Genomic DNA, 21,072 nt, shown 5'->3' on the forward strand with positions numbered 1-21,072 from the left:
CTATAGGCTCCGAGCCTATGTAATCACTTTCAAAACAGAAAGTTTTTTCATGGATTCTATTTTTTTTCTGAGATAGATTTTCACTATGTTGCCCTCGGTAGAGTGCTGTGCTGTCACAGCTCACAGCAACCTCCAACTCTTGGGCTTAAGCAATTCTTCTTTTTTTTAATTGTTGGGGATTCATCAAGAGTATAAGAAACCAGGTCACACTGATTGCATTTGTTAGGTAAAGTCCCTTTTACAATCGTGTCTTGCCCCCCAAAGGTGTGGCACACACCAAGACTCCACCCTCCTCCCTCCTTTCTCTCTCTGCTCTCCCCTTCCCCTACCCCTACCATTTCATTAACTGTCATTAATTGACCTCATATCAAAATTGAGTACATAGGATTCATGCTTCTCCATTGTTGTAATGCTTTACACATTAATAGTAAATAGTAATGCTATTTACTAAAATAATATGTTCCATTTCCATCCAGGTTAAAACAAAGGCTGTAAAGTCTCCAGCTTAAGCAATTCTTTTGCCTCAGCCTCAGCAGTTGTCATTGTTATTTGGCAGGCCTGGGCTAGGTTCGAACCCACCAGCTCCAATGTATGTGGCTGGCGCCCTAGCTGCTGAGCTATGGGCGCCGAGCCATGGGTCCTGTTTTTTTTTTGAGACAGAGCCTCAAGCCTCGCCATCACCCTGGGTAGAGCACAGTGGCATCACACCTCACAACAACCTCCAGCTCCTGGGCTCAAGCGATTCTTCTGCCTCTGCCTCCCAAGTAGCTGGGACTATAGGCACCCACCACAACGCCTGGCTATTTTTTGGTTGCAGCCATCATTGTTGTTTGGCAGGCCTGAGCTAGATTTGAACCCGCAATGCAGGTGTATGTGGCTGGCGCCTTAGCTGCTTGAGCCACAGGCACCAAGCCTGGGTCCTGTTTTTTAATGTCCATTAAGGAAGCATTTGAGTGATTCTTCAAACTCTTACTTTTATTTCAGCACTGAAGTATCCACTAAATGAATGGAACCATGTGTGTAAATTCACATAAAAATGTTCTCACTATGTTCCATTAGTAAAGCAACCAAAGTGAAATATTTCAGCTATTGTTAGGTTTCCCAAACACAGATGATCCAAAGAACATATGGGCACAATAGCTGGGACTCACTTGACTAAGTCGATCTTGCAAGATAGTGGCTATCTGAACTCTGGTGTAAGGTGGAAAATTCAACAGCCGTGGTTTACATTTTCCTCTAGCTTGAAGCCTAGGCAGGAGTCTGTCTGTTAGATCCAGGGTATTAGCAATACCTGAGGGGGAAATTAAATAACACTAATCACGATTAGTCAAATAAGACCAAAGAGAAAACGCTGAAAGCTAATTAAAATTTTGTTATAATACATCATTTCTTCTTTTTTTTTTTTTTTTTTTGAGACAGAGCCTCAAGCTGTCACCTTGGGTAGAGTGCCGTGGCATCACAGCTCACAATAACCTCCAACTCCTGGGCTTAAGCGATTCTCTTGCCTCAGCCTCCCAAGTAGCTGGGTCTACAGGTGCCCGCCACAATGCCCAGCTATTTTTTGATTGCCCGGGCTGGATTCGAACCCATCAGCTCTGGTGTATGTGGCTGGCAACTTAACCGCTTGAGCTACAGGCTCCGAGCTTATAATACATCATTTCAATTGTTGCTTCCCATTTGCCCTTAGCCTACCCCACTATTGAGAAGGTAAACCAGGCTGGGTGCAGTGGCTCACCCTTGTAATCCTAGCACTCTGGGAGGATGAGTAGGGGATTCCTTGAGCTCAGGAGTTTGAGACCAGTCTGACCAAGAAAGAGTGAGACCCCATCACTAATGAAAATAGAAAATATGTGCTGAGTGTGGTGGCACCCACTTGTAGCCAGCTACTGCGGAGGCTGAGGCAAGAGCATTGCTTGGGTCCAAGAGTTTGAGGCTTTTGTGAGTTATGATGATGCCACAGCACTCTAGCCAAAGCAACAGAATGAGACGGTCTCAAAAGAAAAAAAAAAAAAAAAAAGATATATCTATTAGGTAAAATAACAGAGTCATTATAGAATGTTCTTTTCAAGTTAGGCTTAGAATTGTGGATTGATATGAAGGATCAGATATTCCAAAAATCTATTATATGTGAAATGCATTATTATGTCACTTTATTTAGACTTAACAAAATAGATTTGCCTTAGATTAAAATTATTACCTTGTATTAATTTTCTTATTTTGATAAGACAGAAAGCTTAAGTATTACATAAAATGATAAGTAAGCTGAAAAATTAAAACAATGAAAAAGAAATATTTATTTTATTTTTTTTGAGACAGTCTTACTTTGTCACCCTCAGTAGGGTGCCGGGGGTGAGCTCACAGCAACCTCAAACTCTTGGGCTCAAGCGATTCTCTTATCTCAGCCTCCCGAGTAGGTGGGACTACAGGCACTTGCCACAATGCTCACCTATTTTTTAGAGACAGGATCTCGCACTTGCTCAGGCTGGTCTCACACCTGTGAGCTCAGGCAATCCACCTGCCTTGGCCTCCTAGAATGCTAGGACTATAGGCGTGAGCCACAGCACCTGGCCTAGAACTCTTTAGAACTATCATGTAATACTAACAATTGAGTACTAACCAATTAGCACCAATCGGGAGTTGCTTAGCCATGGCCATTCAAACAGTGTGTACAATACATCCTGCCCTTTGCTGTCCAGTTGATCCATCTCATCCAACACCAACACACTGCATACAAAGAGAAACAATTAGTATCCACGTTCACCTGTCTTAACCCTCTAATCAGTTTGATCTGGGCTGACTTTAGGTCACATTGCTAAAGATGAGACTAGCCTAAAGATCATAATTTATCCTATCTCTAGTCACTTTTTACAAGTATACCCCCCATCATGAACAAGTAACACCCAGATGTTTTCAAGCAATTAGTTAAAAAACCCTTCTTCCAATTTAAAATTAGAAGGTGTATTTTTTTTCTTCCCCTGTTACGTATGTGTAACCACCCCTCATATAGCAAATATAGGGAATGTTCTCTTTGTGGGCAACAGACTTTACAGATTTTCACAGAGCAACATGCCGCAGAGAAATACTTACATCATGGGGCCCTTCTCTGCAGTCATGTGTTTTTCCAATTTTCTCATCATGTCCTTCCCAGCTGGCTTGGATACTTCTTCCTGACAAATCTCCTGAGCAATAGCTGGGAATACAGCCTGGGCACTTCTCAAGGACATGCAATTCAGCATGATAGTTTTAAAGCCTTTTAGTTCCTTCTAGAAAAAAAATGCAAACATGGGAGTTATTTTGTCCTCTCATAAACATTTGAGGAGCTAATAGCATATATGAGAGGAGGGAGTTCTATTTTCATTTGAAAAGATTTAGATAATGAAACTACAAATGTCTTATTTTAAGGAAACCTTCCATCTCCTGAACTTCAACTTTTTCTTAACCCTTAAAATCTAAGTGTCGCCTATCGACCCATGAATGGATTAACAAATTATGGTATATGTATACCACAGAATACTATGCAGCCATAAAAAAAGATGGAGACTTCACATCTTTTATGTTTACCTGGATGGAGCTGGAACATATTCTTAGTAAAGTATCTCAAGATTGGAAAAAAAAAAGTATCCAGTGTACTCAATACTACTATGAAATCAATATATAACTACCTACACACTCATAAAAATAGCAAAACATAACTATAGTCCAAAAGTAGAAGGGAAGAGGAGAGAGAGGGGAGGGGGAACATGGGAGGAGGGAGGGTATGGGGGGCGGGGGGGAGAACCTCACCTCATGTGCATGATACAATGGTATATTTCAAAACTATTAAGTAATGAAGGGGTGGCGCCTGTGGCTCAAAGGAGTAGGGCACAAGCCCCATATGCCAGAGGTGGTGGGTTCAAACCCAGCCCCGGCCAAAAACTGCAAAAAATAAAATGAAATAAAATAAAAAAATGAGTATAATCGTGATGGATATGTTACTTAGTTCAATGTAAGCATTTCATATTGTATATTGAAGTAGTACCCTAAGCCCCATAAATGAATCAATGTACAAAGTTATGACTTAATAAAAAACTGTTAAAAAAAAAAAAATCCAGGGCCGTGCCTATAGCTCAAAGGGGTAGGGCGCTGGCCCCACATGCTGGACGTGGCAGGTTCAAACCCAGCCCTGGCCAAGAATTGCAAAAAAAAAAAAAAAAAAAAAAGAAATCAGTGTAATTTTGATTGATGTATTACTTAGCTCAATGTAAGCATTTCATATTGTATATTGAAACAGTACCCTGAACCCCATAAATGCATCAATGTACAAAGTTATGATTTAATGAAAAACAATTTAAAAAATCCAAGTGTCATTTTAGCAAGAGTATCATAATTCAGATTCCCAAGATACCTTGAGGTCTTGCAGAATTCGGCTTAAGCAGGCAGTTTTTCCAGTTCCAGGAGCACCAGAAAGGTAAAGACTTCCAGCTTTTTTCCCACAGATGTGTTCCCTCAGGAAATTTCTGATGACATTCATCTCCTTTTCCCTGGCAGGCAGCCGATCTGGGACAGCTGTATTCAGGACCAGCTTTGTTTGCTGGTAGCAAGTGCCTGTGCCAGATATAAAAGGTCAATTAGACACAACAGAAGGTAACTGAGAGGACCCACTGGGTTTCATTTGTAGTTATCAGCCTTGTGTATAATGGCTGCACTAATAGCTGCTAAGTAAAAACAAACCTTCTTGCTTGAACAGTCTCATACATGCAGATTCTTTCTCCTGTGGACACTTTTGCTCAGACTTTATTGTGCTCTCATGACTCTTTTGAACTGAGGAAGGTATTTTGTTTTGGTGAACTCTAGCTTGTTCTCTTTTTCTAGGAGATTTAACTGTCAGCTGATTGTCAAATACCAATCTTCGTCCCTTAGGTGTACGTGAGCGAGGGGGACCATTCTCTTTCTTGCCTTGCTTTGGTGGAGAACAGGGAGATAAACGAGGAGTGTTGCACAGGTTGTCATCACCTAAAACATATTGAAATCAAAACATAGTCATTAATAACAGAGGATAGCAAAAGGACTTGAAAAGACTTCTGCCTTTCCTAGAAAGAGGTGGATTTGGATCTGGTCAGAACCACCAAAATAAAATGCTTTCTCAAGTAGAATCAAATATTGACCACCAGATGGCACCACTGATCTTAACAAAGTATCCCTCCCTTATCCCTGGTTTTGCCTTCCATAGTTTCAGTTGCCCAAGGTCTGAAAATAGTAAATGAAAAATTTCAGAAATAAAAAATTCCTAAGTTTCAAATTGTGAGCTCTTGAGTAGTATGATGAAATCTTGCACCATCCCGCCTGGGACACAAATCATCCCTTTGTCCAGCATATCCACGCTATATATGTTACTCCCCCATTAGTTACTTGGTAGTTGACTTAGTTATCAGATCAAAAAACATTTCATATACATATACACACATATATATATGGTTTGGTACTATAAGATTTCAGACATTGGCTGGGGGTCTTGGAATATATCCCCCATGGATAAGAAGTTGCTACTGTATTTGGTAGAAACCAAATGAGTTTTTTTTGAGACAGAGCCTCAAGCTGTCCCCCTGGATAGAGTGCTGTGGCATCACAGCTCACAGCAACCTCCAACTCCTGGGCTCAAGTGAGTCTCTTGCCTCCGCCTCCCAAGTAGCTGGGACCACAGGCACCCACCACGCCTGGCTATTTTTTAGTTGCAGCTGTCACTGTTGTTTGGTGGGCCTGAGCTGGATTCGAACTCGCCATCTTAGGTGTATGTGGCTGGCGCCTTAGCCACTTGAGCCACAGGCACTGAGCCACCAAATGAGTTTTAGTAGGATGAAATTCTAAGATGGTTCTACAACAAGATTTCTCCATCTTGATACCATTGACATCTTGAACCAAATTGCCAGAGAGTTGTCCCGTGTACTGTAGGATGTTTAGCAGCACCGCTGGCCTTTAACCACTATGCTACTCTCTTAGCTGTGACAACAACAAAAATGTCTCCAGATACAGCCAAATCACCCCTCATTAAAAACAAATGCAATAAAACAAGAAAGAATTACCAAACATTGTTCTAAAACAAGAAAAGGACTAAAAATATAAAAATTATTACTGTGGCAAGTTTCATAATACTGTGTAACTGCAAGGTTATTTAAAACACTGACAGAGATCAGCCTGAGCAAGAGCGAGACCCTCCTGTCTCTACTAAAAATAGAAAAACTAGCTGGGTGTGGTGGCATATCCTTGAAGTCCCAGCAACTTAGGAAGCTGAGGCATGAAAATCACTTGAGCCCAAGAGTTTGAGGTTGCTATGATGCCACAGAATGCTAATCAGGGCAAAAAAATGAGACTCTGCATCCAAAAAAAAAAGAGAGAGAGAAAACACCAACAAAGAGACCATCCCGAGCAAAAGTGAGGCCCCGTCTCTACGAAAAATAGAAAAATTAGTCAGACATGGTGGCAAGGACCTGTAGTCCCAGCTACTAGGGAGGCTGAGACAAGAGATCACTTGAGCCCAGGAGTTTAAAGTTACTGTGAGCTAGGCTGAAGCCATCCACTCTGCCCAAAGTAACAGAATGAGTGAGACTCTGTCTCAAAAAAATAAAAATAAATAAAACAACAATAGAACTAAATTCAGAATTGAGGAATTGAAGAAAAGACCTATAAAGTAGTTCAGAAAGTAATCTTAATAACCCTGGAGTTCAGTAAACACTTAGCAAACATTCTGAAAATAACTAGAATGGGTTCAAATGAGTTTTGAAAGTTTCTCATAAGAGGATAAAAAAAGGTTAAGAGCTACTAGTGAAAAAGTTGTACTTATATAATGGATAGCTTACCCAGACGTTTTCTAGGGCTGAGAGGCAGATTTTTTAAATAAGGAGAACAGGGTATAGCCTGGACATTTGTCGGTACTAGTTTAGTGTCCAATATCCTAGACAGTTTCTTTTTTGGAAAACTGATTATAGCTTGTGCCTGGGATCGGGTTTGAGGCATGATGGCAACACAGCTGGATACAAAAAAGAATAGGACAGCCAGTCAATATGTAAAAGTGAAGAAAAACAACATGGAACTTAATATACAGATGATTGACACTCGTTTTGTAAGTAAATTATGTTAAAATAATATTCGAGCATTCGGTTCTGCTGTACACCCAAATCTGTGCAAGGATAGCTAACATTTGTAGTCTACCTACCGTGTGTAAGATACGGCTATAAGCACTTTACATATTAACTCATTTTAGTTTTACAACTATCTGAGAAGTAGGTTATTATCATTATCTTTACTTTACAGATGAGATGTAGGGAGGCCCAAAGTTACAGAAAAGCAGGGATATAACGCCAGGCATTCTGGTGCCAAAACCCAAGTTAACTACTTGAATGATGCAATAGAACGTTATCTGAATTGACTTCTATGGCACTTCTAATTCCCTCACTCCAGCATGTGGGGTACCCTTATCACTAGTTTAGGCCAGCAACCGCCACATTTACGGTCTCTCCCAAGCCCTCCCACTGCAGTTCGGTCGTCCCTCAGTTCCTCCCTCTGCCTATGCCCTTAGGGTCCCCTCTTTGCGGCTCTCAACCCCACCCCGGGGCATTCCTTCCTACAACTTTCAGCTCCTTCACACCATGCACAATTGCGCAAACTACTCTGAGGTCGCATAGGACCCTTCCCTGACCCAGATCTCAGACCTCCAGCATTCTCAGCTCTCTTCTCCGCCCTTCTCGGGTCTAGCGGAACCCGCAGACCTGGCCCCAGCCCTCACCCAACAGCACTGCCTCCCAGGCCCAAGCCCCCCTTAGTAACCCTCTCGTTTCCACCTTACAGGGCTGCCTCACCGAGTGCTGGTTCTTTCTCACGTCTCAAACACAGTCTCACAGACTTTCCACCAAAAGTTCCTGAAAAACCACACACCAGCAGCAACTAAACCCAACCGGGCTCGCGCCAAATCTGCACAGCTACAGAGTTTCCACTTCCCGCCAAAGCCCGGCCTCGTTTCTGATTGGCTGTCTCCACGCCGCCGTACTCCTTGGCCACCGCCCCTTGTTCCGCGTCCAATCCTGCTGGAAGACCCACAACCAATGAGAAAGCCCCAGGTCTCCGGGCCAAGGTGACGTCCTGCTCATTTCGGGGGGAAAAGACATGTACATCCGGGGCCTCCGCGGGAAGACGCGCTATTGAGGCTGGGAAGACTCTGGGTAAGACGGACCGACCCCGCCGCAAAGCCCGGCGGGAAGTGTAGTCTTTACCCCGCTGCGAGTCTATTTCTGCGCTCCTTTCCACTGGAGGAGCAAAATGTTGTTGCTTTACTCACAGCCAAACGCACCGTTTCATTCTCCTCATGGACTAGATTTTCAGAGAGCTACCACACAATGCCTACCATTTTGGGGGCGGTTGTTTGCGCCAGGTATGATGCTAGGCGCTTTACTTACCTCTAATACGCAACCCTCCAAGGCCCAAAGGCAGTATGTGCACAGGGTTAGAGGTCAGGTCTTCTGACACCTGAACCCGTGGGGATTTTTGTAAAGTTCTGCACACCTATGTAAAGAAAACAAACTAGGGTGGTGCCTGTGGCTCAACGGAGTAGGGCGCGGGCCCCATATGCCGAAGGTGGTGGGTTCAAACCTAGCCTCCCAAACTGCAAAACAAACAAACAAACCTCTATACGTTATCTCTTGATTTGTGCTTCAAAGGTGAGAAATAGGACTAACCCTTCGCCTTTATTTTGTTCAAGACATTATTATATTCTGTGCTTCTTACCATTAATCCAAACATTGTAGGGAAAAGAGAGAATTATGACCCCTTAATTTTAAAATGTTAGGGTTTCAGGGCCAGGAAGACAGCAGAAAAGGAAAGCTGAGCTTTTAATGAAAAATTATGAGTAGTAATTTGCAGGCTAGCTTCCAAAGCTAATAACCTATCTAATTCAGGTTCCTTTAAGGTCAGAACACAATTCTAGGTGATGGTAAACATTTATCTTTTATCCTCCAATATCAAATAAAACAGAGCCATAGGCGCGGCGCCCGTGGCTCAAGTGGCTAAGGTGCCAGCCACATACACCTAAGGTGGCGGGTTCAAATCCAGCCTGGGCCCACCAAACAACAATGATGGCTGCAACCAAAAAATAGCCAGGCATTGTGGCCGGCGCTTGTGGTCCCAGCTACTTAGGAGGCTGAGGCAGGAGACTCGCTTGAGCCCAGGAGTTGGAGGCTGCTGTAAGCTGATGCCACAGCACTCTACCCAGGAGAGAGCTTTTTTGAGGCTCTGTCTCAAACAACAACAACAACAAACAACAAAAAACAGAGCCATAAAGCCGAGAAACAGAAAAGCAAGTACTTAGTTCATATAGGTGCTAAGGGCCAATATTGAGTTACTAAGTGTATGCCAAGGACTGAGCTCCCTGTATGACTGACTAATCTTCACAAGCACCCCACAGAGTTAGTATTATTCTTATTATACAAACGAGAAAATCAAATTAGAGAGGTTGAATAAACTTGCCCAAGATCACACAACTATAATAGTAAAGGGGAAAGCTGGAATTTGAACTCCAAGGTCTGACAGAAAATCTAACTCTTGACCACTTAATCACAGGGGGATGATTAGACAGATGTAGGTTCTAAATAGGAAGAGACAGTGGAGTACATTTTGGGAAGGTTTTCTAGGAGCTGAAAATGAAGTGAACAGGCTATCATGAATGGAAGAAGAAGACAGAATACTTTTAGACCAGATGGTATTTCTAATCTCTTAATAGGACAATAGAAGCCAAGAAGCAACCTTACCTGTTCATATTTTTACAACCTGGGTGCCTAAAAATTGCCCTTAACAACCTGAAATGGTAATGCACCCAAGCCAGCTTTAAATGATGGTGGTGGTAAACAACCTACCAAAGTTACAGTGGGGATAAATAGAGCAGATACAGTATTGGAGCTTATGAAAGCACTCGCTAGAAAATATTGCACTGGCCCAAGAAAAGTCAAGCATTAAATGGCCACAGAGGAAGCAGGCAAAGAATCACAGAAATACAAGATTGAAAGGTCTCTAAATGGCTATCTACTTGAAGTTTTCCCTTTTCCCTAAGGATCCTCCAATAACATGATGTATACACCATCATACTGTTTCTCCTATCTGTGCTTTTGTTCTTGCTGTTACCTCTGGTTGGAATGCCACTCACCATCCTTATTCCCCGAGTAACTCCCACAATGCCTTTTAATATCCTGCATAGGCTTCTCCTGGATGATGTCCTAAAGCAGTTCTCAACCTTCCTAATGCTGCAACCCTTTAATACAGTTCCTCATGTTGTGGTGACCCCCAAACACAAAATTATTTTTGCTGCTACTTCCTAACTGTAATTTTGCTAATGTTATGAATCGTAAGTATCTGACATGCAGGAGACCCCCAAAGGGGTCACAACCCACAGGTTGAGAACTGCTGTACTAAAGTCTGTGAGCTCCTTGGAGGCACAGACCAGGTCGTATTCATCTTTGCAGTGTATTACAGAAGCCTGGTACAGAAGAAAGTGTGCAATAAATAAAGGGATGGAAAGGATATTCCTGCCAAATGGACATCCACCCTTAGCGTTAACTTCTTTTATGTGGTGGGATAGCATACAGTCCCTTAAATCTCACACCCCTACAACTAGGAGAGGAGAATGCATTCAATTATGTGTAAAAACAATACAAACTGGGATCCAGAGGTTTTTTTTTTTTTTTTTTTTGGAGACAGTCTCATCATGTCACCCTTGGTAGAATGCCATGGCATCACAGCTCATAGCAACCTCAAACTCTTGGGCTTAAGCAATTTTCTTGCCTTAGCCTCCCAAGTAGCTGGGACTACAGATGCCTGCTACAATGCCCAGCTATTTTTTTGTTGCAGTTGTCATTGTTGTTTAGCAGGCCTGGGCAGGGTTTGAACCTGCCTGCCTCGGTATGTGTGGCCAGTGCCCTAACCACTGAGCTATGAGTGCCAAGCCTAGGCTCCAGAGTTGTCAGAGGTGAAGCATTTCTCCAGTTATTCTCTGGGGTAGTCAGGATCCTGAAGTTGACATTTTTCTATTCTAGTTCATTTTTTATAGTTCTCTTACCTCTATCTGCAGAGTACATGGAAGTTGGAGACAAAAATCTTCCAGCAAATTGCTCAGTTCATGGCTGGATTGGCTCAGGATATACTTAAGAGGAATAGTTACAGAAAGCGGCTGTGCCTCAACAGTAAAGTGAGCAAATTAGTGTCCTTATCACCTGCTAACTCACAGTATCATGGAGGAGGACCAAATCACCCTGGAAAGACCTGTTTGGCATCTTCTACTTGAGAATGTGTGTTTGTTTGTGTATGCATGTACACACATAGACTGGCAAAACCATCCCAATAAGACAGAGAAAGCTTATAGGGTTAGCAAGTTAAGGGTCATTTAGGCAAGCTCCATTTGCAGGCTATTTAAAGTCAGGAGGAAAAATTAAATCAATAAATAGGTAGCTTTATTAATCATATTAATAACAATGATGGATCAAATAATCAGGGATTCAGCCAGTCTGGAAAAGTACGAATGAAAATGAAAGGAGTCTTCCCCCTCCCCCACAGAGTTTTATATCTAAATTATACGAGTGAGTCATATACACTCTCATTAAGAGTCAGTATGAGAAATAATTTCAAGACCTTTGCTAGTGATGGAAAATACAAGTTAAGCTCATTAAGCCTTAGTGGTTATTATGTCAGCTGACCACAGTAAGCACAGAATGTCTGGTTGAATTTTTACACCAAAGTCAAAGATCAAGAAAAACAACTAAGACTTCAACTTTTAAAAAGCAGTGAAGAAAAACAGCTAACACCCATATAAAAATAGATGCACAAAGTCTGTATGCTCTGCCCCCACCTTTTCTTCCATTCCTTAATTTGAGAACTTGCCACACAAGGTAGAAAGAATCGAGAGATATTAAGGAAAAGGACAGAAGGCCTCCTGGCCTCCTGAGTTCCCTGAAATCATGAGCAAAGGGGAGTTAGGTGGAAATATAAGGGCTGTCAAAATCTCTTGGTCAGCAAGGCTAACTAGAAATAATGATTTTTCAAGGCGAGGAGAGAAAATCTTCATGCAACTGCAGATGATTCTGCCCAAAGCAGAACATCTACTTTCTTGAGGGGACCTGAAATCACATCACTACATTTTACCCAGAAAATGAGGCAACAGATTTTCTACCCTCTCTAGGCCACCGGTTGAGGCTATATTCTAGACAAGAGTACACAGTTTTCAGTTTTTTGTTTTTGTTTTTAAGCAAGGTTTAATTAAACTTCACGGCATCCAGAAGAAAGAAATGTACCAAAGGATCCAACCTGAGACCAGATTATACATTTTAAAAGGAGAGGGAAAAAAAAAATCAATGCTATTTGGAAGGAGCATTGTAATCAGAATTCCAAAATAAATCTTACAATAAATTATTTTTTGGAAGGAAACCGATCTACATGCAGACAGATGAACACATACATACCCACATACACACACACAAGTGTCATTCTAGTCTTTTATTCAGTGTTGACTGTGACTTCCATGCTGGGGACGATGGAAAAGGACAACGGTGAGACATGAGAAAAGGCAGTGAGGCCCCTCTGCCAACCAGTGGAATGAGATTTAAGACAATGAAGAGAATGAACTCACTAAGTTGTCAGAAACAAGAGTAGAAAGAAGGAAACAGCAGTTATCAAGGAAGATTTTAATTGCTTCAAAGGAGAGAAGCAAGCATAGGAAACTAACACAAATAAAGGCACAATGAAGGTGGAGTTAAATGGAACCAAATCTTTCCTTCAGTTAAATGGTTATCCTTTTTTTTTTGCATATGGTTTTGAAGGTGGTTTTAAGAGATAAGTCTGGAAGGTAGAGCTATAATGGCCCTCCTCTCTCCCTTCACATTCCCAAAATTAGGGTGGCTTAACAGAAGGCTACTGTGACAACTTAACTAGGGGTTGAGATTCAACAGGAGAAAAAAAGACTACAATTGGAATGTGAAGAATCTGATCTGCAGTTGATCTCAGGTTGGGTTTCCAGTAGGACACAGCTCAGTGTTGTGACAAAGGGCCTCAGATGCCCTACACTCGACCCCCAGAGCGCAGAGGGAAGAACCCTGGACCATACTCCTCCCCCAGTCCCCTAAGCACCCAGCCTACAGATTATTTCAAGTGATCAGGAGAATTAAAACACACCCCAACCCTGAGTTGCTCTGTAGCAAGTCTATTTACAATTTTTTTTCTCATCTCTCCCTGGAGGTAAATCAGGATTTCAAGTTGGGAAGCCATGGGGTTTAAGAGATTCCCCCAGTGCAATGGCCAGTGACTCTGCCTGCTGGGAGAGCTGAGATGAATTCCTAGAGACAGCAGCCTCACATTCATCAGATGGGGTAGCCCTAGGCTCTCACTCTGCTGGCCGAGGCTGTGAAAATAATAGGGCACTGCAGCTGGAGCAAATCTCCATGACAGAGAAAACCACACCTGGAATATCAAAGTGCTGGTCCAGGTTTGGTGACTAGAGAAGAGAGGGAAGAGGGGCACCTAGCTCATTTAAAAACTTGGAGGCCACTGTCCTGCTTCCCAGACAGGGTAGTTAAGAAACAACTATTAAGTTTTTCCCTCTAGGAAAAAACATCACAAAACCAAACCCACATAAGGGCTTCCTGATGCTTAGTTGGGCAATGTCTCTTCCTTCCAGGAGGGGACAAGGGAGTTAATGGGACTGGGCAACAGCCTCAACATGAGACCACCCAATCTTCCACCGAAGAGACGACATTCCCACAAGCAAATAAGAAGAGCAGTTTAAAAGGTGAGTAGTTTTAGTGCTCTTGTAGCCAGCTCACCATAAACCTATATTATAAGCTTTTTACAACATACAAAATAGACCAGTAACTATGAGGATCACATTCTCATCTTCAATAGTAAATATACATGATAATATATCTAATATTAACAGTGGGACCAAATGTATAAGGCAAAGACATTTAAACAATGGCTGTGTCATTAACATGCTCTGAAGAAGGAAAACCCATCTGACTAGATCTAGACCTGGGCCTTTTTTCATGAGGCCAAGACAACAAATACAGACTCAATACCCATGTGACACAGTCCAAATGCTGGGGGTATGAGGGGCAGCAGGTTATGGGGAGGAAGATGTCAGCCCCAGTGAAAAGCTGGGGTTTGGCTTTACTTGTGATATTTGGATGCCCTATGTATGAGTAAGGGGTAGGGGGAGACACACTTTGATAACATGGTATAAAAGGCATCAACTCCCATTTCAAAAATAAATGGGAAGACTTCACAGTCAAAGTTCAGTAACTTGTCAGCATCTACCCTGGAACTCTGCTGCAGCATCAACTCTTGCCCCCTCTCCTTTCCCGTCCACTAGCATCCCCTCTTCAGCTCTATTCTCTTCAGTACAATGGGGATACTTTTGGGAGGTAACTGTTAACGGACTTGAAAAGAAGAATGATAAATAAAGCATGATTAGAAAAAGTTTGGTGACAGACCTAATCATGATTGTCTGAAAAATCAATGTGGTCCAGGGGATGGCAAAGGGCAGCAGACCCCATACAGATAACCCAAGCCAAGCCCTCCCTCACCTGGTACTGGGAAGACCTGGGTTTCACCTGGCACCATGCAGATCCTTAGCCTGTGACCCAGCAGATTTGAAAGATCCCAAAGGCAGTCTAAGCTTGTGATGCGTCTTTTGAAAATTTTAAACTAATTTTCTCCATCCATTTAAAAAAAATAGCATGTTCTCCCTGCTTTCATGCCAAGCTTTGCCTCTGCATGTGGCAATAGCTGTAGCAAACCAAAGCAGCTGGTGTGTCAAACTCAGGAGCTTCACCCTGCTGTCTTCTCATCCATCCTGAGTTCCTACCTAAACTAGGAACCTCCATTTTTTTTTTTGTGCTCTTTAACTAAGACCTGGAAGACAAAGAAACGACATATTGCTGGCTGCCAAGGAAGATCCGCTAGACTGAGGCACACCTCACCATCATCTTTGTGCTTCTTGACATACAGGATCTTTGAATATCCTCACAAGCTCTACTTACTTCCTTAGCCTTCTTTACTTCAGTGTGCTAACCCCTGCAGTCTTGGGAAGGCAAGAATGGTGGTGGAAAAAGGAAGAGTCTGCTCAGTCAGATCGGCTGTGAACTTCAGTATCAACAGACTAAGGTCCTCTGTAGCCCACAGAGCCAGGCCCTTCCACAAGGTGCCTCACCCTCCCCTTGTTTGTCTATTCTCCAGGGGCTAAAGGACTGAAAGAACTACTGACCATTTCAGGGCCAGTCAGCAAAGACTGAGGCAGACTCAAGTTTGAGGCTAAGGCCAAGGCCCTATCCTCCTCTCTCCCACCAAAGGATTTTGGGGTTTGTGAGTCAGGAATGAATCATGTTCCCACAAGTGACTTTTCTATTGAGGGCATGGGGAGTAAGGAGAGGAAAAATCCCTCAGCCTAGACCCCTGAGGAAATAGGGCAGGAAATCCCAAAGGACTCAAATGGCTCTGGTCCCTTTGCTGCAGAGGAACTGACTAGCTCTAAAATGATTCTCAGTTTATATCACCCTCTCTTTTTATTAAATGTTTAGTTCAACTGATTAGTTTTTAGTGTTTATGTCCAACTTATCCCTGGGGTGGGGAACAGGGGTGGGGTAGGATGAGAACAAAACCAAAATACCCCTAAAAATAAAGCACACCCATGTCCTTGCCCTTTCTCCGAATTTGACCTTTAAAACAGATCACTTCTCTCCAAACTCCTTTCCTGCTTCACTAAAAATGTTCCCTTCCCACTCAGAAGCCCTGGCCATGCTACCCTGCTAAATGATGAAATATAACAGACCCGCCAGGCTTCCCCTATAGAGGGGAGGAGGAGGAAGGAGTATCATATTGCCCTGCCCCAGCAATGAGTTAATTCATCACAACAAGGCACCTTTCCCCAAGAGGAAAGCAGGAGACACAGAAGCTTTTTCCTCATCTGGCTAGCAGGGCTTGGTAGAGGAAGGATGGATGCAGGGTTTGAGACCCCATATCAATATAAAGAGTCCGATCACCAAGTCCAGAGACGAGATGCATAGATGGAGATGAGCCGGGAGGATGCTTGGTGTCTAGGGTTGGTTGCACTGGAGAAACATGTTAGGAGCTCTCATGCAGGTTTCTGGGGGGAATGGAAGGGACCATCTGAGAAGAAAAGGTCCATCTTTTTCCTGAGGATCAGGACCAAGCCAAGCTTCACCTGAGAATGGGTGGCAGAGGTGGGGCTCCACGGGCAGCTGAAAAACAAAATAATTATCAAACACCCACAAGTCACCCACCAGACTCTAAAGAACCCAAGCAGTCCTGAAATGAGAGAAAGGCTCTTTAAGCTAAGCTTCAAAATCTGGGAACTAAATTTTGTTGTTTTGTTTTCATAAAAAAACGAAGATGAAGAGAAGCCAAAATAAAACAAACAAAAACAAATTGTACATTCTATGCAATTATGGAAAAACGTTTTTTTTGTTTGTTTAAGTCTTTTGCCCCTGGGTAGAGTGCCATTGCGTCACAGCTCACAGCAACCTTAAACTCTTAGGTCTCAAATGATCCTCTTGTTTCAGCCTCCCAATAGCTGGCACTATAAGCCCCTAACAGTATACCTGCCTAGTTTTTCTGTTTTTAGTGGAGACAGGGTCTTATTCTTCCTCAGGCTGGTTTTGAACTCCTGAGTCCAAGCAATCCACCCACCTTGGCCTCCCAGAGTGCTAGGAATACAAGCGTGAACTACTGAGCCCAGCCAAAACTTTCCTTACTACTATTCTCACCTCGGTTTGTTTTGCTGGGATATATTCTCTGAAAGTGTTTATATTCTTCTGGAGCAGGAAAGTCTTCTACTGGATGGAAGGAATACTTTGACTCAAAATCGTCTGAGAAAAAAACAGAATATTAATTTATATTACCGTTGTTTGTGCTACCACAGACTTCGGAGCCATTTATTACCCTCCCCCCTTACTAATTCTCTCATATAAAATCTGATGTACTGAGAGTGTCTGCCTCACCCACTAAACCAGGGATCTTGAGAACAGCAGTAGCATCATCTTATGTGTGCTGCATATGTAGAGAGTGTGTTCCAAGGCTCTCTATATTAAGGAGTGAGTCTTTGAGCTGATTCTTTAAACCTTTCCACTAAAAATCAGGCACATAACAGGAAAGGAGCCCAGCTGTTTGCATGGAAGCAGAAAGAGATGTAGTTCCATGTTTCTTTCTCCCTTTATTTTTTTGACAGAGTCTTACTTTGTTGCCCTTGGTAGAGTACTATCGCATCACAGCTCATGGCAACCTCAAACTCTTGGACTCAAGCCATCTTCCTGCCTCAGCCTTCCGAGTGGCTGGGACTACAGGTGCCTGCCACAACACTTGACTAGTTTTAGAGATGGGGTCTTACTCTAGCTCAGGCAGGTCTCTAACTCATGAGCTCAAGCAATCCACCTGCCTTAGCCTCCAAGAGTCCTAGGATTACAGGTGTGAGCCACCGTGGCCTGCCTAGATGTTTCAATAACATGGTCATCTTAGGGACTGTCACCATGTGAAACCAACTGAATCAAAGCCACAAATTGGTAAAAATTAATTTAACATGGTAATATTTAGCTCCAGCTAGTAAGAGATTTGACCAGGCAATTCTCTTTCTGTCCAGGTTTCCCTCACTTAGCTCTGCAACACAGTAGAGACAGGCATTTCATGGTCCCCACTTCCACTCTCTAGGGCCTCTCCACAAGAAGGTTCAGATTTTGTGCAAGTTTACCTTGATCACATTTCAAAGGTTTCTACAAAAAAGGCCATTGAGCAAAACTCCCAGTACATTAGGAATAGCGTGGAACATGGGAGATGGGGAAATAGGGGAGGTGAGCAACTATTAAAGAATCCAGAGTGCTAGGACTGCAAAGGACCTTACAGATCTATTCCAGGGGTCTTCAACACAGGGTCTAACAATATCCTCTGGACAACCTTTACTGATGGTTCCATTTCAGAACTAGTAAATCTGAATCTCCTGGATGGGAGCCCCAACATTTATAACCTTGGAAAAGTTAATCTGATATGCTTTTACTATAGCCAATCTCCTCGTTTTACAGATAAGGGGAGTGCAACCCAGAAAAGTAAAGTGACTTCCTCAAAACACAGCTAGTTAGTAGCTTTTAATTACCAGATAAATGTTATATAGTGTTTTGTTTTTGAACACCCAGAAAAGAACTCTCCTTCCTAAGAGGATACACGATTCCTCTCTGAATAGTCCTAAAGAGCAGAGAGTCTCTGACTTAAAAACTAACCACAAATAATGATCCTTTAGGGGCACAAGAGTGGCTTTAGAGTTAGCATCACACTTGCTGATTTTATTTCAATATTCCAAAACAACCATGCTTAGAATATGTACCAAGAAGGCCAGGCGAGGTGGCTCACACCTATAATCCTAGCACTCTGGGAGACTGAGGTGGGCAGATCACTTGAGCTCACAAGTACAAGACCAGCCCGAGCAAAAGCGAGACCCCATCCTAAAAAAATAGCTGGGCACTGTGGCAGGTGCCTATAGTCCCAGCTACATGGGAGGTTGAGGCAAGAGGATCGCTTTAGCCCAAGGATTTGAGTTTGAGGTTGATGTGAGCCATGGCACTCTACTGGGGTAACAGTGAGACTCTGTCTCAAAAAAAAAAAAAGGAATATGTATAATGAAAAGGATGCCTAACAGACATCCTTGAGACCTGAAATAAGTCAGGAAGGGAACTGCTATGAAGAAAGAGTACCTTTCAGCATTCCTACTCTACCCTGGCCACCTGTCAGCTAAGGCACTGGAATTAGTAAAGTTGACACAGGAATTATGAGACTAAACAGCTAGCTACTCACCCAAGAAAGATCGAACCGTGGTGATAGAATCTCTGTGGCCATTCCTCAAAGGTGGTGGTGGAGGAGGGGGTGGCCCCGCTGGCGTCCTTGAGGGTGGAGGTGGGGGCTTTCCTCGGCTCTGGGGTTCTGACCCATGCATTCGGTATGGTGGGGGTGGTGGGGGAGCATCTCTGGCACCATTTCGGATCATGGGTGGTGGGGGTGGAGGAGCTGCAAAGAAAACCCAAAGTAGTCAGGCCTGGATGTGGAGATGGCAAGGGCAGAGGGATTTGAGAGACATGCGCTAAAAGAGTACCTTGGTTCTTTCCCAAAGAACCAGGCTCTGTGAGCCTCTGGATGGCATGTTAAGTTTCATATTCACCTTTCCCCTGATCCTTATTTCTTGAATAACCTCACCAATCTTCCAAATGCCAAGGTTCAGAATAAATGTATAACCTTTTTTCATTTCCCACAGGTGAAGAACACTATTCTTGATTTTTTTTTCCTGCTTTCCCAAGCCTTCCTCCACAATTCTAATTCAGGTCTATCTCATATTTAGCCTGTTTTACTGCAAAAGCCTTCCAAATGTTCTTGCTTCCAATTCACTTTGCATACCACCAACTCACTAAGCTCTCTAAAAAACTTGCCCAGATTTTTTTTCAAGGGCATTGCATTTCCTACATTATAAAATCTCAAATCCTTTGCTTACTTAGTTAACCTACCATTTCAAACAGCCTGATCCCAACTTCTCTTCCTTTCTAAAAACCTACGCAGGGTTAGGCATCCCTCTTTTGCACATCCAACACACCACTACACTGTGTCACAATTATTCATTATATGTGCTTCTTCCCCAGAATCCTACATACATGTACTCCTTAATGTCAGAGCAGTTCCTTCACTGGGGATCCTAAGCTTGGCTAAAAGTACAGCATATGGCGGCACCTGTAGTTCTGTGGGTAGGGCGCTGGCCATATACACCCAGGCTGGTGGGTTCAAACTTGACCCAGGCCAGCTAAACAATGACAACTGCAACAAAAAAAATAACCGGGCATTGTGGCAGGCGCTGGTAGTCCCAGCTACTTGGGAGGCTAAAGCAAGTGAATCGCTTAAGCCCAAGAGTTTGAGGTTGCTGTGTGCTGTGATGCCATAGCACTTTAACATAGTGAGACTGTCTCAACAACAACAAAAAACCCCAAAAACACAAAAAACAAATATCCCAAAAGTACAGGATGTGGTAGGTGAATAGACCAAATTACGTATGTTTTGAGAATTTATTTTTTAATTTTTTTCCTTGAGACAAGTTCTTGCCCTGTCACCAGGGCTCCAGGGCATTGGAATCACCATAGTTCACTGCAACCTCAATTCCTGGCCTTCAGTGATCCTCCTGCCTCAGCCTCCCAAGTGTCTGGGACTACAGGTGCGAACCATTATGCCTAACTAACTTTTCTTACAGAGATCTCACTCTTCTTTGCTCAGCTGGTTTCAAACTCCTGGCCTTATGCAATCCTCCCACCTTACCCCCCTCAAAGTGCTAGGATTACAGATGTGAGCCACCATGCCCCACCCATAATGCTCTGTTCTTATGACTCCCCCCACTATACTCTTAATATTCCTCTTCTCCAATTACCACTCTTACCTATCCGTTAAGATTCAAATTCAAGTTCTATGTTCCAAAGACTCCCCAAACAATCCACTCTATTCTGAATCCCTTATTTGCTCTGCCACAACACAAACGAATATTTCACTTATTCCAGCACTTAACAGTATAAACTAAATGAGTAATTTTCAAAATATCTATAGTAGCAGATCCATGTAAGTTCTGGAAAAGTTATATATCTCTGGTGATAGTCTCTGCTCAAAATATTGTGAATACCTCTTCTGGAACTCCTCCAAAGCCAGTTTATCAGACAGTGCCATAAATATCATATGATAGTCACATTTCACTTCTAAGGTCACCTGACCACCACCAATGAAAACATTCATACCTGTCCCTGACTCTGCTTTTTGGGCATTTTCAAAAATCAAATTTACCCTTAAATAAGACAAAAACTTACCACCAAGTTAATATCAGAATTATGTCTGAAGAAATGGCAACATCACTGGAATAGATGGGTTTTAAGTTGCTTTACCCCTATGCTCTATATTAAACTAATAACAGCAGCTACTATTTACTGGGTATTCATTATGTTGCAGGCACTTCATATGTACTACATCTTTAAAAATTCTTTTTTTTTTTTT

General features: G+C 42.8%; 2 protein-coding genes across 2 annotated transcripts in view; both read right to left on the reverse strand.

The window, feature by feature from the left end:
* CDC6 (cell division cycle 6) overlaps nt 1–6,999 on the reverse strand; it is a 15,981-nt gene extending 8,982 nt beyond the window's left edge. Inside the window, exons 1-6 of the mRNA XM_003786397.3 lie at nt 6,834–6,999; nt 4,711–4,992; nt 4,385–4,584; nt 3,088–3,263; nt 2,618–2,724; nt 1,152–1,291 (exon numbers count right to left, since the gene is read on the reverse strand). Coding sequence (XP_003786445.1) covers nt 1,152–1,291; nt 2,618–2,724; nt 3,088–3,263; nt 4,385–4,584; nt 4,711–4,992; nt 6,834–6,990 — 1,062 coding nt within the window. The 5' untranslated portion in view covers nt 6,991–6,999. The remainder of the gene's footprint in view (nt 1–1,151; nt 1,292–2,617; nt 2,725–3,087; nt 3,264–4,384; nt 4,585–4,710; nt 4,993–6,833) is intronic.
* Nucleotides 7,000–15,537: 8,538 nt separating this feature from the next.
* WIPF2 (WAS/WASL interacting protein family member 2) overlaps nt 15,538–21,072 on the reverse strand; it is a 59,354-nt gene continuing 53,819 nt past the window's right edge. The window contains exons 6-8 of the mRNA XM_012803203.2: nt 18,856–19,065; nt 16,785–16,886; nt 15,538–16,259 (exon numbers count right to left, since the gene is read on the reverse strand). Of these exons, the coding sequence (XP_012658657.1) occupies nt 16,219–16,259; nt 16,785–16,886; nt 18,856–19,065 (353 nt within the window). The 3' untranslated portion in view covers nt 15,538–16,218. The remainder of the gene's footprint in view (nt 16,260–16,784; nt 16,887–18,855; nt 19,066–21,072) is intronic.

The sequence above is a fragment of the Otolemur garnettii genome, unplaced genomic scaffold (assembly GCF_000181295.1).
Source record: "Otolemur garnettii isolate 467f Iridium unplaced genomic scaffold, OtoGar3 scaffold00018, whole genome shotgun sequence".
Classification (NCBI taxonomy): Eukaryota; Metazoa; Chordata; class Mammalia; order Primates; family Galagidae; genus Otolemur; species Otolemur garnettii.